At 38.8% G+C, this 14,674-nt stretch overlaps 1 protein-coding gene across 8 annotated transcripts in view; it reads right to left on the minus strand.

The window, feature by feature from the left end:
• Positions 1-14,674, minus strand: part of DTNA (dystrobrevin alpha) — a 450,980-nt gene that overhangs the window by 100,619 nt on the left and 335,687 nt on the right. For all 8 annotated transcript variants that reach the window (XM_064294619.1, XM_064294617.1, XM_010586773.3 and 5 more), the window contains 2 exons: positions 10,411-10,496; positions 4,276-4,430 (listed from right to left, as the gene is read on the minus strand). In XM_064294619.1, coding sequence (XP_064150689.1) covers positions 4,276-4,430; positions 10,411-10,496 — 241 coding nt within the window. The remainder of the gene's footprint in view (positions 1-4,275; positions 4,431-10,410; positions 10,497-14,674) is intronic.

Below are 14,674 nucleotides of genomic sequence, written 5' to 3' on the forward strand. Positions count from 1 at the left end.
GGGCAAGAAGGAAGGAGGAGACAGGCAAGTTGGACAAATGGAAACGGGAACCCAAGGTCTAAAAGTGGAGAGTGTTGACACATTGTGGGGTTGGCAACCCAGTGTCACAAAACAGTACGTGTATTAATTGTTTAATGAGAAACTCGGTTTGCTCTGTGAACCTTCATGTAAAGCACACACACACACACACACAAATTGTTGGAAAAAAAAAAAAAAAGGATTTACAGCCTTGGCAACCCTATGGGGCAGCTCTACTCTGTCCTATAGGATCATTATGAGTTGGAATTGACTCCACGGCCTGTGGTTTTTTGTTTTTTTTTTAAGTTTTAACCACTTTTTAGATATCTAAAAGACCATTGTTTTTCAAAACAATCACTTGGTGCGGCTTTGGGCTTTTTTCGATGAAGCAGTTGAAACAGTTTTGGAATTTTATAATTTGAATTGTATTTATACCAGTTCATGAAGCACAAAAATAAACCGATCTTATTACTTTTGTTTGTGCTACCTCTTTTTGCACCTCAAATATTCTTATCCCTTTTGAGCATTTACCATATTGGCTAAAAATCACTTCTGGAATTTCCAAACACATTATTATGATTTCATCATGTATAAACTTATCATCATTGAGGATATATACAAGATCGTACATCAAGATGCCCCCTCCAAAAAACCTAAACCTGTTGCCAGCAAGTGGATTCCGACTCATAGCACCCCACAGGACAGTCTATAGGATATTTCAAAGAATATTCTGAGCAATGGCAACATCATAGCATATTTATTTCTTTTTGAATACGTAGGTTCTATTATGTTTAAAAAATCTGTCCTATTACTCTAGCTAGTCTTGAAAGAGGACTATTCTGAGGCATTAGTAAATTTACTGAGGATTCTATAACACACTTCCTAAAAGCTAAGAATTCAGCAGTAGATAAAAATTTTTCTTGTTCCTGTGATTAAGTGATTCAACATAACATGTGCTTATAATTCCTTGGGTCAGACCAGCTGCACATTTGTAGATACGAACTGACCATGTACAAAACAAAAGTAGAACAACACCAGCAAATTGGAATTTGAGTCAGAAGACCAGAGTTAAAGGCCCACCCCCTGCACTCATTAGCTGCGGACTTTAAAGCACTTAAAAAAAAGAAAAACAATATTTTCCTTGTTACTGCACAGGGTTATTGCAAGGCATAAATCAGATAAATCCCTTTGTGAACTGTAAATGACTGTAAAAAAAACAGAAGTCATACATTTAGAATGCCATGAAAAAAGTTGGAAGGCATTGAAGCTGTAAAAAATTAGGTTAGTGGATTTCTGTTTTGAAATAATGGACACAGTTTTAAAAGTTAATTTCAGTAAAAAAAAAAAAAAAAAAAAGACTCATTCTGAAATGAGTATAATTTGTTGCAGTATTTGTTGAGTGCCTTTTATAGGACAGTGACAGTAACTTTTTAAAGACACATAGATGGTTAAGATAGGAAGCTTGGTGTCTTGTGAAACGCTTCTTGAAGACAATGACATCTGAGCAAAAAGAAGTAGTTGGTGGCAAGAAATGCATAGGACACTCAAGACAGAGAAAACAGCATCAACAGAAGGACAGACTCAGGATAAAGAGGGTGGTGTGAGAGGGAAAGGAGGTAGAGGACCCCATCTGAGGGAGGGGGATGAACTGGAGAAAGACAGAAGGGCCCACAGGGCCTTGAACACAACCTCAAGAAGGCAAGTGTTGCCCTGTAGGCAAGGAAGGCCGCTAACAGGAGAGTGGCATGGTGGTATGTGGGCATCGTGGGAAACAGATTAAAACAGAGGACACTGCTCCTGTTTTCTCCCTGTTGTTTTATACACATTTTGAGGGCTCCCTAAAATGTTTTTTAAAATGAGGTTCCAAAATAGTTTGGAATGCAATGGGGGTGTATAATGAATAAACAGAGGTACAAACAAGGAAAAGTAGTGACAGGAGATCAATTTGTAGGTTAATGCAACAGCCCAGGCGATTGATGCTAGAGAAGGAAACAGATCTGAGGAAATGTTAGAAGGTGGAATCAGCAGTACTTGATGATGATTGGTGGGAAGCTCTGGGTGAGGAGGAGGAGTCTGGCAAGAGGCTTAGGTGAATGGATCTATTCTGATGTCACCAGTCCCAAAAGGAAATCTAAAGAGGGGTGTGCTTTAGTTGGGGGCAGAGATAAGGAGGCATGCCCTAGATATAGCACCTAAGGCTGCCTGGGGTAGGGCAGTGGGAGGTCAGAAAGGATTCCTGGGTGAGATGACATGGGAGCAGTTAGTGCTTAGTGTATCAAACCTTCCTTCACTTATTTTGTGCCTCAAAATAGGATGGATAGATTCTGATAGTACGTAAATCCAGGACCATAATACCTAACATCTTTTACCATGGTGTTATCTAAAGATAAATTCATCCAGGAAGCAGTGGCTTTCCTTTGTCCATGTGATCTGTGCTACTTTGATCTCAGTCTTTGGGACCCCACTGGTCACTTCCCAAGATCAGCAGGAAGGGAAGGTCCTTTTAGCTACACATTTCCTGATACTGGAGAAAATATCCGAGTGATAAGAACACATGCTTTGGAGTCAGTAAGAGTAATGATTAAGAACAAAGGCTCTGAAATATGACATTGACTTGCATCCTGGCTTTGCCACTTACTATCTATTTTACATGCTGAGCTGCAGTTTCCACATTGTTAAATAGGGACAATACTAGTACTTCTCTCAGAGGGCTACATAAAACCAAAGCCAAACCTGTTGGCCATCAAGTTGATTCCGACTCATAGCGACCCTATGGGTTATGGAGAGGAGTAAGTGGTGTAATGCTGTAAAACATTCATCAACGTGCCTAATTCACTGGAAATGCTTCACAAACATGAAGTATTTAGCCATATTCAAATCCTTGTTCTGTTATTGACTAGTTGGGTGACCTTGAGTAAATTACTTAACCTCTTTGATCCTTAGCTCATCATTGAAAGATGGTAGTTGGGAAAGAATGAGTTAAACATAGGTAAGTTGGTTGGCTCCTGTCTTGGTGGGGAGGCCTCCAGCAGTTTGGACCTCCCAGACTACAAGGTAAACACTGATGAAATTTATTAGGTTGACAGTAAGTGTTTTCTAAGAGCTGCTATGTACTGACTTCTTATTCAAGGAATTATTTTAGACGATGGATCTGGTTACTTTGGATATTTTAAAATTGTAAACAAACCTTTCATTTGTGGGTTTACAAATCACTAACTACTGTGCTATGTAGGAGAGTGGATGTTAGACATGTAACCTTTCCACATGACTAAAAACCAGTTGCCGTGGAGTCGATTCCAACTCATAGCAACCCCCTGTGTGTCTGGGTGGAACTGTACTCCACATGGTTTTCAATAGCTAATTTTTCAGGTGTAGATCTCCAGGCCTTTCTTCCAGGGTGTCTCTGAGTGGACTCGAACTTCCAACTTTTTGGTTAGCAGTCAAGGACTTAACTGCTTGTGCCACCCAGGGACTCTTTCTTCACAACTGCTGTTGTTGGGTGCTGTTGAGACAATTTCTACTCAGAATGACCACATACGACTCAGTAGAACTGCCCCGTAGGGTTTTCTTGGCTGTAATCTTATGGAGGCAGATCACCCGATCTTTCTTCCATGGAGTCACTGGGTAGATCTGAACCACCAATCTTTTGGTTAGCAGCCGGGCACTTAATTGTTTGGGCTACCAGGGCTGAGGGATATAAATATGGAGAGCCTCTGAAACGAAGCAGCTTCCCTGTGCTAATTTATACCACACCCCAGTAACAACTCCCCTGACTCTAAAACGTGCCACGTCGTGGAAGGTTTAAGCAGCTGTTTGTTGTATTATGGGCCTTCCAGATCTCAATGGGCCATGAGCTTTGAGTCCTTTCTTGTTTCTTTGCTAAACACTGGTAAAGCTTGGTGCTGGGTCAGACTTGTGTTTCATGTGAGGCTGAGAGACAATTCTGCCCTTTCCATAGTGCAGTGATGATAATGACACCGAGGTCACAGGGTTGTTGTAAGGAGTCAATTAGAAAAAGCAAGTAAAGTTTTATCTAAGCATGACCTGGCTCTTGGTCAGTACATATAACTATTATCATTACCCAGGTGTAATGGGTTTAGCTGCTGGTTCAGAGGTCATTTGCCTGAGGAAGAAAATATACAACAGCTTGTTATTATGAAGAAGCATTTGTCGAAGATTATGTGACTTGGTATGACACACAGAAAAAAAAGCAACAACCGTTTGAGAGATACTTCCTTAAGCATAATTTTTCCTTACCTGTTGAGAGAAACAGGATCTAGCTGACTGCTCCGTATAACCAAAGGAAGGACCTTCAAAAACTGCTGTGGGTAGTTTGAGAACTTCGCGGAGGAACTGGTCATATCGTCCATAAACCATTACCCCACTGGAGTCAGAAATCATTGAAAAAATATCTGACAGAAAGAAAAGGGAATAACATATTTTGATAAGATATAGAAATGATTTCTTCTCAAGTTAATTAAAAACCAAATCCAAACCCACTGTTGTTGATTCTGATTCAGCGACCCTATAGGACAGAGTAGAACTGCTCCATAGGGTTTCCAAGGAGCGCCTGGTGGATCTGAACTGCCAAGCTTTTGGCTGGCAGCCGAACTCTTAACTACTACGCCACTAGGGTTTCCTTGAGGTCAATTAACAACTCATAAATAATGCAGTAAGAGTATTTTTGTATACTTGATAAATATGCTGACCTCATGTGAAAGTCACAAGGAGAGTTTTATTATAAAGTTGGGGTGTATGTGTACCTATTTACCTGGCTATTTAGCTATTTATCCGTCTGTATTATCACTAAAACTTGTGGAATTTTGGCTTCAGGTATTTGAAAAACGAAAGACACAATGGGGATAAGGACGCAACTAAAACCCTTGATTAACTTCCCACAGAAGCAGAAAACTTTCTATAAATCCTAGTGTTCTCGGTGGAAGCCTCTTGATTTACGGGAGAGGCTCTTTTTGACTCATGCAGCGAAGAAGCCTGGCCTTGTGAATGATCAATGAGGCAAAGTCAGTGTCCTGGAATATTCTCTGTAGAGCTGGTGGTTTCACTGAACCTGTATTCTTCAGCTTCTGCCATTATGTGCACTTAATGAATATTAATGGCATAATTTCCCAAGGTACTTTATGATTCCTGTGTGGAAATCACTATTGGAATGAAAGGGTTTGCTATTATGCAGTTTGTCACCATGCTAACTAGATTGTCACTAGGCCAGCACCACTGCCAGGATAAACTGTTAGAAGTTCAACGGGCCACTTCATTTTGGGTTTAATTTTTTAAGGTCAAAATGTAATCTGGGGACATTTTGCTTTTATACCATGGTCAGACGTTAAGCATAATATAGGCTTGTACTGGATTATGTTTTGAGGAAGTGAATTGACTCTCACTTTCTTTAAATACTCATACCAAGAAACCCAGTTATAATGGATTTCTGCTGTGTTCCAAATAGTTTATTTATCATGAGGCTAAACAAATTTTATATGATCAGACAAATTGATGTTGTTTTCACCTACCTTGGATTTTATCTTTCATGTTCCATTTTACATAATCAAAAAAAAAAAGTTGCCAACAGCAAAAAAGAAAACTCATATAATTCTAAATATAAAAAAACTCAAGAATTCCAATCAAAAATGGGAAAAGGAAACCTAGGAGAGGCAAATCTGGCCCCTTTATTAGAGCTGCCATTTTTTTCTCTAGACAGGTTGGTTGACTATAATTGGTCATCTTGATTATCTTCTAGGCTCTGATTTTCTAGGACAGGGAATATTCTAGTCTAATAGCCTAGGCTTTTCAAAAAACCCACTGAAAGAAATTAGACAATGCCTCTAATTAAAGCAAAGCAGAAGGAGTATCAACATTGACTTTTCACAAACTTGAAGCTAATATTAACTTATCTGTGTCAAGTTCTGCTAGCTGACAGCCAAACCAGGGCTAGATCACCAGGATTAAAGGAAAGCAGCTTTTAATGGCCACTCAGGTTTTTAAAAAGAAATGAGAGGATTTTGAGGAAGCTAAAGAAAAAAAAAATTTTTTTTTTTTATTAAAACCATACATACTTAGAACAGTGTTTGGCATCCAGTACTTGGTACAGTTATTTTTAATATTAATTACACATTGCTTTATTCTGTCATCTACTTGATATGTTTAGGCTTGCTTCCTCAATGTGATTGTTCTGGAAGGGTCCAGACCATATTCTATACCACCTTTGTATTTGCTACAGCTCCATACAGTGATAGCTACTTCTTGTTGTTGTTAGGTGTTGTCGAGTCACAGCGACCGTATGCACGACAGAACAAAACACTGCTGGGTCCTGTGCCATCCTCACAATCCTTGCTGTGTTTGATCCTACTGTTGTAGCCACTGTGTCAATCCATCTCCTTGAGGGTTTTCCTCTTTTTTGCTGAGCCTCTACTAAGCACGATGTCCTTCTCCAGGTACTGGTTGCTCCTGATAACATGACCAAAATACATGAGATAAAATCTCGCCATCCTTGCTTCTAAGGAGTATTCTGTCTGTACAGATTTGTTTGTTCTTCTGGCAGTCCCTGATACACTCAATGTTCTTCGCCAACACCATAATTTAAAAGCATCAATTCTTCTTCAGTCTTCCTTATTCATTATCCAGTTTTCATATGCATATGAGGTGACTGAAAACACCATGGCTTGGGTCTGGTGCACCTTAGTCCTCAAAGTGACATCTTTGCTTTGGAACATTTTAAAGAGGTCTTTTGTAGCAGATTTGCCCAATACAATATGTCACTTGATTTCTTAACTGTTGCTTCCATGTGTATTGAGTGTGGATCCACTTAAAATTAAATCTTTGACAACTTCCATATTTTTACTGTTTATCACCATAGCTACTTAGAAGAACTTAAATTCATTGACTTATTCACTAAAATTAACTCACTTATCTATTGCCGTCTGGTCAATTCTGACTCATATGGATCCTATAGGGCAGAGCAGAACTGCCCCATAGAGTTTCCAAGGAGTGCCTGGTGGATTCAAACTGTTGACCTTTTGGTTAGCAGCCAAATTTTTAACCACTACGCCACCAGGGTTTCCAAAATTAACCAAGTACATTCTAAATGCACAAAACTGTGCTAGGCTATGATACACAGGAAAATCAGGATGGAGTTCTTGTCCTGTAGGAGGTCCCACCTATTGAGGTTGATAGAGAAGTGCTTACATCATACATCATGTAACATCCCACATCATGACATGGTGGTATAATTAATGTAACAATAGGGTGTACATGATGAAGTGGGACCTCAGAGAGAAGGTTCCAGAGAGAGAAGTCAGGGAAGATTTCCTTATAGCAGTATCATCTGGGCCATGTTTAAAGGACAATTAGGGGCTACTCAGGCACAGATAAGGGGAGTGGGCTTTAGGAAACAGGATCAAGACTAGCATAGGCATGGAGATAAGAGTGAACATGATGCCCTCAGGGATCTTCAAGTACTTCAGTATGGTGGGGGACTTGGGTGCACATAAGGTCATGGAGGGAGGTGAGATGAGACATGAAGAGCTTTGAAAGGTCTACTGAGGAATTCAGACTGTGTCCAGAAGATTCTGGGAGAGATACTAAAGATTTTAAAAGCAGGTCAGTGAGTTAGAAATCCTACCATAGAGGTAGGCATAGGGGCAGATTGGCCAGTTCAGTAATAGAAACTCAGGAATTACATGGTATTTACCATAATGCTAGTCTTTTAAACAACCCTTCCCCAGAAGCTTTGGAATAGAACATGCCATACTAGGCTTATGGCATTGGATTTAGAATCTCTTGAGATCTTTAGGCTATCCAGGAGCCCTGAGGCAGAGGTATAAGCAAATGTTCTAACCCATTAAATCAACAGCTTATAATTGGGCCAAGAAAAATGTGACAGAAAAGGAGTATAGTAAGTCAGTTTATGTTTAAGTAATCTGTTTTATACAACTGCAGGGGGAACCCTCTATACCCTAGGCTGTGTTCAGTGATGGCCCCTGGAGTTACCCAATGAATACCCTGCATATTGGTTTGCTGTGCCCTGAGCATTGGAAATTCTGGCACAATATGGGCTTGTTAGCTCTTTTAATGCAGTTTAAAGCATTTTTAAAAAAGACAAACCAACTTTAAAATTTCTGTTGTTTTCTACTTTTTTAAAATTTCTAAATTGTTTTCAGCTAATTATTCTTGCTTTATGTTCTTCAACAATAAGAAATTAGTTGGAACAAACTAAATATCCTTTATCCCTACACACAAAAATAGAAAAATTGCCCAACAAGAACAGCTGGCATATTGGCTTAAAGTGAATTAGAAAAATTTAAAGAAGGGAAAACAAACCTCTTAAACCCTGAAAAATTCCATATCCTTTCATTTTACTTTTTCATAGTACAGAAGCAATGCAGAAAATCATTACCTTGTGTGCTTTATCATGAAATGCAAGCCAGGAAATGAAGACCACAGAAAATACCTACAATCCCCTTTCACCAAGAGTAAGCCACTGCTGTTGGTGAGTATGTTTTTCCATATTTGCCCATTCAATCAATAATTATCAGTGAAAGTAGAAATATCAATGACTATGGATATTCGTTTTTGATTAACTAATATTTTGGAGAGATTCATCTAACCAAATTGCTTTCAGCTAAATTGTTTCTAGCCAAATTGCTTTCAACCAAGTTACCTGGAAACCATTAAAACCATTTTCCTGGGATTAACAACACAAAGAGTGACTCCACATCAGAAGAACCAGGGATAGATAAGGTTGTGAGTCAAGTGTACTGACCTGGGAGAGGGGGCTCTGTTATATTGCTGTTATTTGTTTTTCTACAGGATTGTGACATTGCAAAGTTGTTTCTGCAGACTGGCGAACTAAGTTTACCTCCAAATTGGACTCATGCATTTGTTGCTTCTTTCACTGTACTGAAGAAGATTTACTTTGGCCACTAGATAGCATGCATGCTTTGCTCTTTGATTGTGTTTTTGGTGGGTGAAGGGGTGGGATAAGGAGAAAGGTGCTGTACTAGGTACACTGATTCCTTTACTTTGAAATCTTGGGACTTGTAAGAGAACTGCAAGGGTTTTGAAAATTGGTAAAGATCTGATAAATATCTTAGTTATATCTTGAGATTTGTAACTATGTAGACATCCTTAGTTGCCTACCTAACAATTATTCCCTTTGTCTCATCTTCTTTTGTTATTGGCCCCAAATTTGTTCTTGTGCCACGGGAAAGCAGTGGACCTAGCCAGCCCAGGAGGTGAAAGCTGACTGCTCCATGATCAACATGGTGATTCCTTTCCTGTTACTAGTAATTGGTTTAGTAACTGCCCTGTAAGGCCACCCTAGGCAATGAAACTTAAAAGAGAAGTTGACTGGTGGCCTCTAGAGTGAGAATGTGATTCCTGAAACTGCTGTACTCCCTCTCCCAGGAGGAGAATGAAATCCAACACTCTGAGGAAAGCTGAGTGGAAAGATGGAAGCACCTGGGTCCTTGATGGCACAGCTTTAACCTGGTACATTAAAGGTTCTGAGGAGCTCTGAAGGACAAAGAAGAGGTTTTCTCAGTTTGTTCCCAAATGTATTTTAATATGAGATTCTTTTATCCAGGTACTCATTAATATAATATTGGATAAGTTTTTTTTGACATATATCTAATGTTCTCAGTATAAATGGCCAGTTGTGCTATAAGGTCAGCAGACAAGACCCTCAAGAGTCTCCTGTTCTGCCCTGCTTCACTTTGCAAAAGTTTCTCTTCCCAGCCTAACCCTGAAGGAAATGCCTCCTGGATTACGCTGAAGCAATTTTTTTTTTTGGTTAAAGACATTGGTTCTGGCACCTTCATTCTCTACATCTCTTAGGCTAACTAAAAAGAAAATAAATCAACCATCATAAATCTTATTTGGTCTTCTTTGAATCCTGACTGCATTTCATTTGGCCATTCTGTGAAAGGAAGTCCCTGAAAGTGGGGTAAGATGTGTGGTTATGTGGGGCTTTGAGGCCCTTCCACTTCTCTACTGGTCCAGTATGATGATGCCTTAAGAAGATAGACTTATGCCTGTAAAGCAGTACACATGTGCTGAGATTAATCAGTGAACTTGAAAGGCAGAATGTCTTACTTTGATATCAGAAGCAGTCTAGTTGGTGGTAATCAACAGGTTAGAAACATAATATATTAAATATGGTAATATTCAATATAAATGTAATAACTCATAAACAGTCATTTCATTAAAATTATTTACTGTGCAAATATTTCTAGGACAAAATCCAAAGGCTGGTGAAGCCTGTACTTCAGCAACACAGAGAATGAGGAAAGACACAGATGGGCAAGGGGACATGGTAGGAATGGGGGAGAGGACAAGGTAGTTCATAAGAGGGATAAGCAAATAGAAGCACAAATAACTTACATCGCAATTTGTCCATGATCTTCCCTCCACACAATGTGGCTAAAGCCATTTTGACAGCAAATACTGAAATTTTACCATGGCCTTCCCTGTTTAATGATAATAGGAAAAAAATGTCATTGGGAGCACTTCCACTAATGCCATTGGACATTTTTCCATTCAGTAGAAATCAGAGGACATTGTAGCTACATGCATTCTGTTAACATGTATATTTTTAAAAGAGGTTGTGAATACAATTCAATGCATATTTCTGGAAAAAAAAAACTGCCTATTCAATGATTCCTTTCTCAAAAGACTACAGAATCTTCTAGTTTATTCTTTGTATATGTCACTTGTTCAAAGCATGAACTGGTAGCCAGAGGAATACGTGAGAGCCAACTATGGATTAAAATTATAGCAACATGCCTTTCAGTTTGGGTTCCATAAAATAAGTTTTGTGCAAGATGACTTCATAATTTCTGTAATTTATTTAAGCAAGGCTTCAGAAATAGCCTTTTTTTTTTCTTTTGGTCAGAGAATTCCCGAACTTGAGGTTAGGGTAACGGTGGAGACATGTTCATCATACATTTTTTCCAACCATCTCTTCCTACCCTCCAGCCAACCGTGCTTACGTGATATGTGTACTTTTCAAAGAAAGCTGGTATCGTAAACTGGCAAAACTAAAAGATCTGTTTGAAGAGTCATCATTCTACCTAAATTACCCAAGTGCTGCCAAATCATCATGTATTCAGGAAGCGTAACTAATGTGTCCTTCACAAAATGTGACATAAAGGTATACTGCAAGAAGTATGTTTCAGCGAAATGACTTTCCACTGGAATAAACTATTTATTCTTATATCTTTGGAATCAAAAAGCCTATCATACTAGTATATCGTTTCTTTGATAGCTGCTACTCATCGGGAGGTATTTAAAATAATAATGTGGCTGAAAGATATGTGACGTCTATACTGGCAAAGCTTTAGAATATAAAATACATCATTTATATGAATAAGATTCATATATACCTAATGTCCTATTAGATGAATAAAATACAATAAATAATATGATTGTCTTTATTCCAAGCTAGCCTTCAGAGAGGGAGTCATTTGTTACTCATCTTTGTTGCTGTCATTCTTAGCACAGGATCAGAAACACAGCTAGCCAGAATGCAAAATAGCTTGAACTCTGTGCTAGTGATTCTTCTATTTATCTTTCTAGGCCTAAGTATCAGACCAATATAATTATTTATTCAAAATCTCCACTTAGATATCCTACATCAAGCCATGTGTGTTCAAATGGAACTCATTATCTTTCCAAAGCCCTCCCATAATACTCAGTCCAACCCTCCTATTAACCTGTTCTTCCTTTAACAGTCTGTCTTCTAGTTGTTAGAACTGCTATGTACCAAGTTACCCAAAAATGTACACTGGGAGATCACCCTTGACTCCTTGCTCTCCCTCAAGTCACTAATATCATGCACAAATACTTGAGGGACTAAAATATACTCCTTAGTGGTATATGGAATCCATTCCCTTTTTTTCCTATCCCCAATGCCATTGCTTCCATCAGCTCTTGCTTTAACACTGTAATAACCTCTCAAATGATCTCTCTGCTTGTGCACTCATACAGAAAATGTGAACATATTATTTCATTGTTTAAAACCCTTATTGTCTCCTTTTGTTCACAGATAAATTTCAAACTCTTTCTCATGGCATACATAACATTCTTCTGCTGTCTTATCTGCTACCATTTCTATTGGTGTATCTACTTCACAGTCATATGGTTTAATGCCTCCTGCATAAGCTCTTCCCATTCTGGCCCATGATCTGCCTAGAACCCACCCCCTATTCTTCAAGACTCAGTTCAATATCATTATTCACCTTGCTCTGAAAATGGCTTTTCTCTCAGATGTGGCGGCGATCACTCTCCCCTCCACTTCTACCTAGTATGGTACCCTTGACACTGAATGACCTTGGTATGCTTATTTCCGTGCCTGCAATGTGACCCTACTTCACACTGAGACCCTTGGGAGCCAAGTCCAGGTCTTCTGAATTATTTGAATCCCCAGAACCTAGCACTTTGTCTCACACAGAGTTAGTGATCAATATAGTTCTTATATTAATCAATAAATATTAATAATTATAATAGATAGCTCTTGAATATCGAATGTTCACTCATTAAGTTGCTTAATAATTTTAGAGGAACCAATTGCCGTCATGGCAACTCATGGCAACCTCAAGTGTATCAGAGTAGAAATGAGCTCCATAGGGTTTTCAGTGGCTGACGTTTTGGAAGTAGATCACCCAGCCTTTCTTCTGAGGTACTTCTGGGTGTACTTGAACCTCCAACCATTGGTTAGCAGCCAAGTTCTTAGTTAGACTATAATAAAAATGCAATGACTTTGTATAAACACCTTATTTAAAGTTATTCCATGTCCCCTGCATTCCCAGTTGTGTGGATAACTGAAAGTGTCAAATATTTTATTTCAGGAAATAATTAGCTTCTTCTCCTAAGCTGAAACATGGTTCAAAAATGAGAATAAGAAATTCCACAAAGTCTGTGAGATTAGGAATCATACAGAGATAAGGTGGTCTTCAAAATGCAAAAAAATTGAGTATTATACGTGAGATTTCAAAAGTCATGTAAGTTCCTATCAATGAATCAGAGAGAACAATTTAAATCAAAGGAGAGGGTTGACCACAGATGACTTTGGAATAGAAAGCTCTCCAAAAAGTGAAATGGTTGGTGATAGCTCACAGGTAAATTCTAAACCTTAGCTTTTAATGAAGAAGACACTAAAGAGATCTCTAGTCCTTACTGTTCCTGGAAATGGAAGATTGATAACATTAAATCAAATAGTGCTTGTATCAGAGCTATTCCGCCAAATTGACACAATAAATTTAGGTAAATTACCACAGTGGAGGGCAAGTGAATGAGAGTTTTGGAGGAACTCAAGGGTGAAATTAGGCCACTGGAATCTATTGTTATGCAAGCTACGGTGCCGAATTGCAAATGTGACCTCTGTCGCAAAGAGGGATTCAAGGGGTATGCAGGGACTTAGGTTGTGATAAGCTCACCAATGGAGCACAGTTCTACTCTGATACACATGGGGTCGCCATGAGCTGGAATCGACTCTATGGCAAGTTTTTTTTCTTTAAGCTCACCAATACTGGGTGAGTTTGGACCTTGCTCACCTCAGCCACTGCATCTATGTTTAAGAATTGAGTAGAAATGACTGATTCTACAACAGAAAATGGGGGTACTAAACACTGGGTTAAACACTTAAATCCAAATGAATTTTTTAGTAGATAGAACAGGAAGGAGAAAAAGAGGAGGGAAGAGAAAGATTTTCTCAAGGCCTTTGACAAGGTTTCATACAAAAGGCCATAAAGTCACCTTGGGATTAGGGCCCTATTTTATTGTGAAAAAAGAACTGGGATAGAGACAGAATGCAAGGAACAGGGAGAAGTCAGTACACCCCACACAAAGAAACGTAAGAGCTGTGCCCTTCGGGAACTGGTATTAGTCAGGACCAGTTTGATTTACATACAGTCAATGAAATTTCTTAAGTGCCTAGGAAGTGGGAAGACAAGTTTATGAGGATGGATAACAGGAAGTGCTCAGGAATCTTACGCAAATGAATGAATAAGGGGCATATTGTTCCCAAGTGAGTATGTGCATGGCAAGGCGTTTGGAGTAAAGTAGCAAAACCACACATACAGAATGCTGGCTACCAGCACAGCTCAAGAGGCAGACCCACCCACCAGTGTGTGCTTATGATGAAGACCAGACTATCCCTAAGGCTCCAGGCCCAACAGCCTCTCCAGGTCTCAGTACTAGGAAGAGGGCTAGAAAAATTCTACACTCTTTTTTGTAAAGCTGTGGCACATCTTCAATTTCCTGTGCAGTTGTGGTTACCACACTTCAAGAGGAAACAGAGCCAGATGAGTTTGACAGTAATGGTTGCATCACAGGGTATTCCTTAGAATCACAGAATTTCTAGGAGTAGGAGGGGCCTTAGAAGTGAATAATAAATGACACAGCCATATATGCTATTCTTTGTGACTAAAAGCAGCTAGTGTGACTGAGTTTTCAGTAGCGTGAAAGGTTCATTAAAGCTTTAAAAAGAAATTTCTATTAGCCTATTATTTTTTATTAAAAGAATAATGTTATCTTAAAAACAAAATATTAAAATTTGTTTATTCTAATAATTTCATTATTTTAATACATAATATATACTTTACTCATTTTTCCCACTATTTATCTTTCAGCTCTGTCTTAAGATAAA

Source organism: Loxodonta africana, chromosome 11 (assembly GCF_030014295.1).
Source record: "Loxodonta africana isolate mLoxAfr1 chromosome 11, mLoxAfr1.hap2, whole genome shotgun sequence".
NCBI lineage: Eukaryota > Metazoa > Chordata > Mammalia > Proboscidea > Elephantidae > Loxodonta > Loxodonta africana.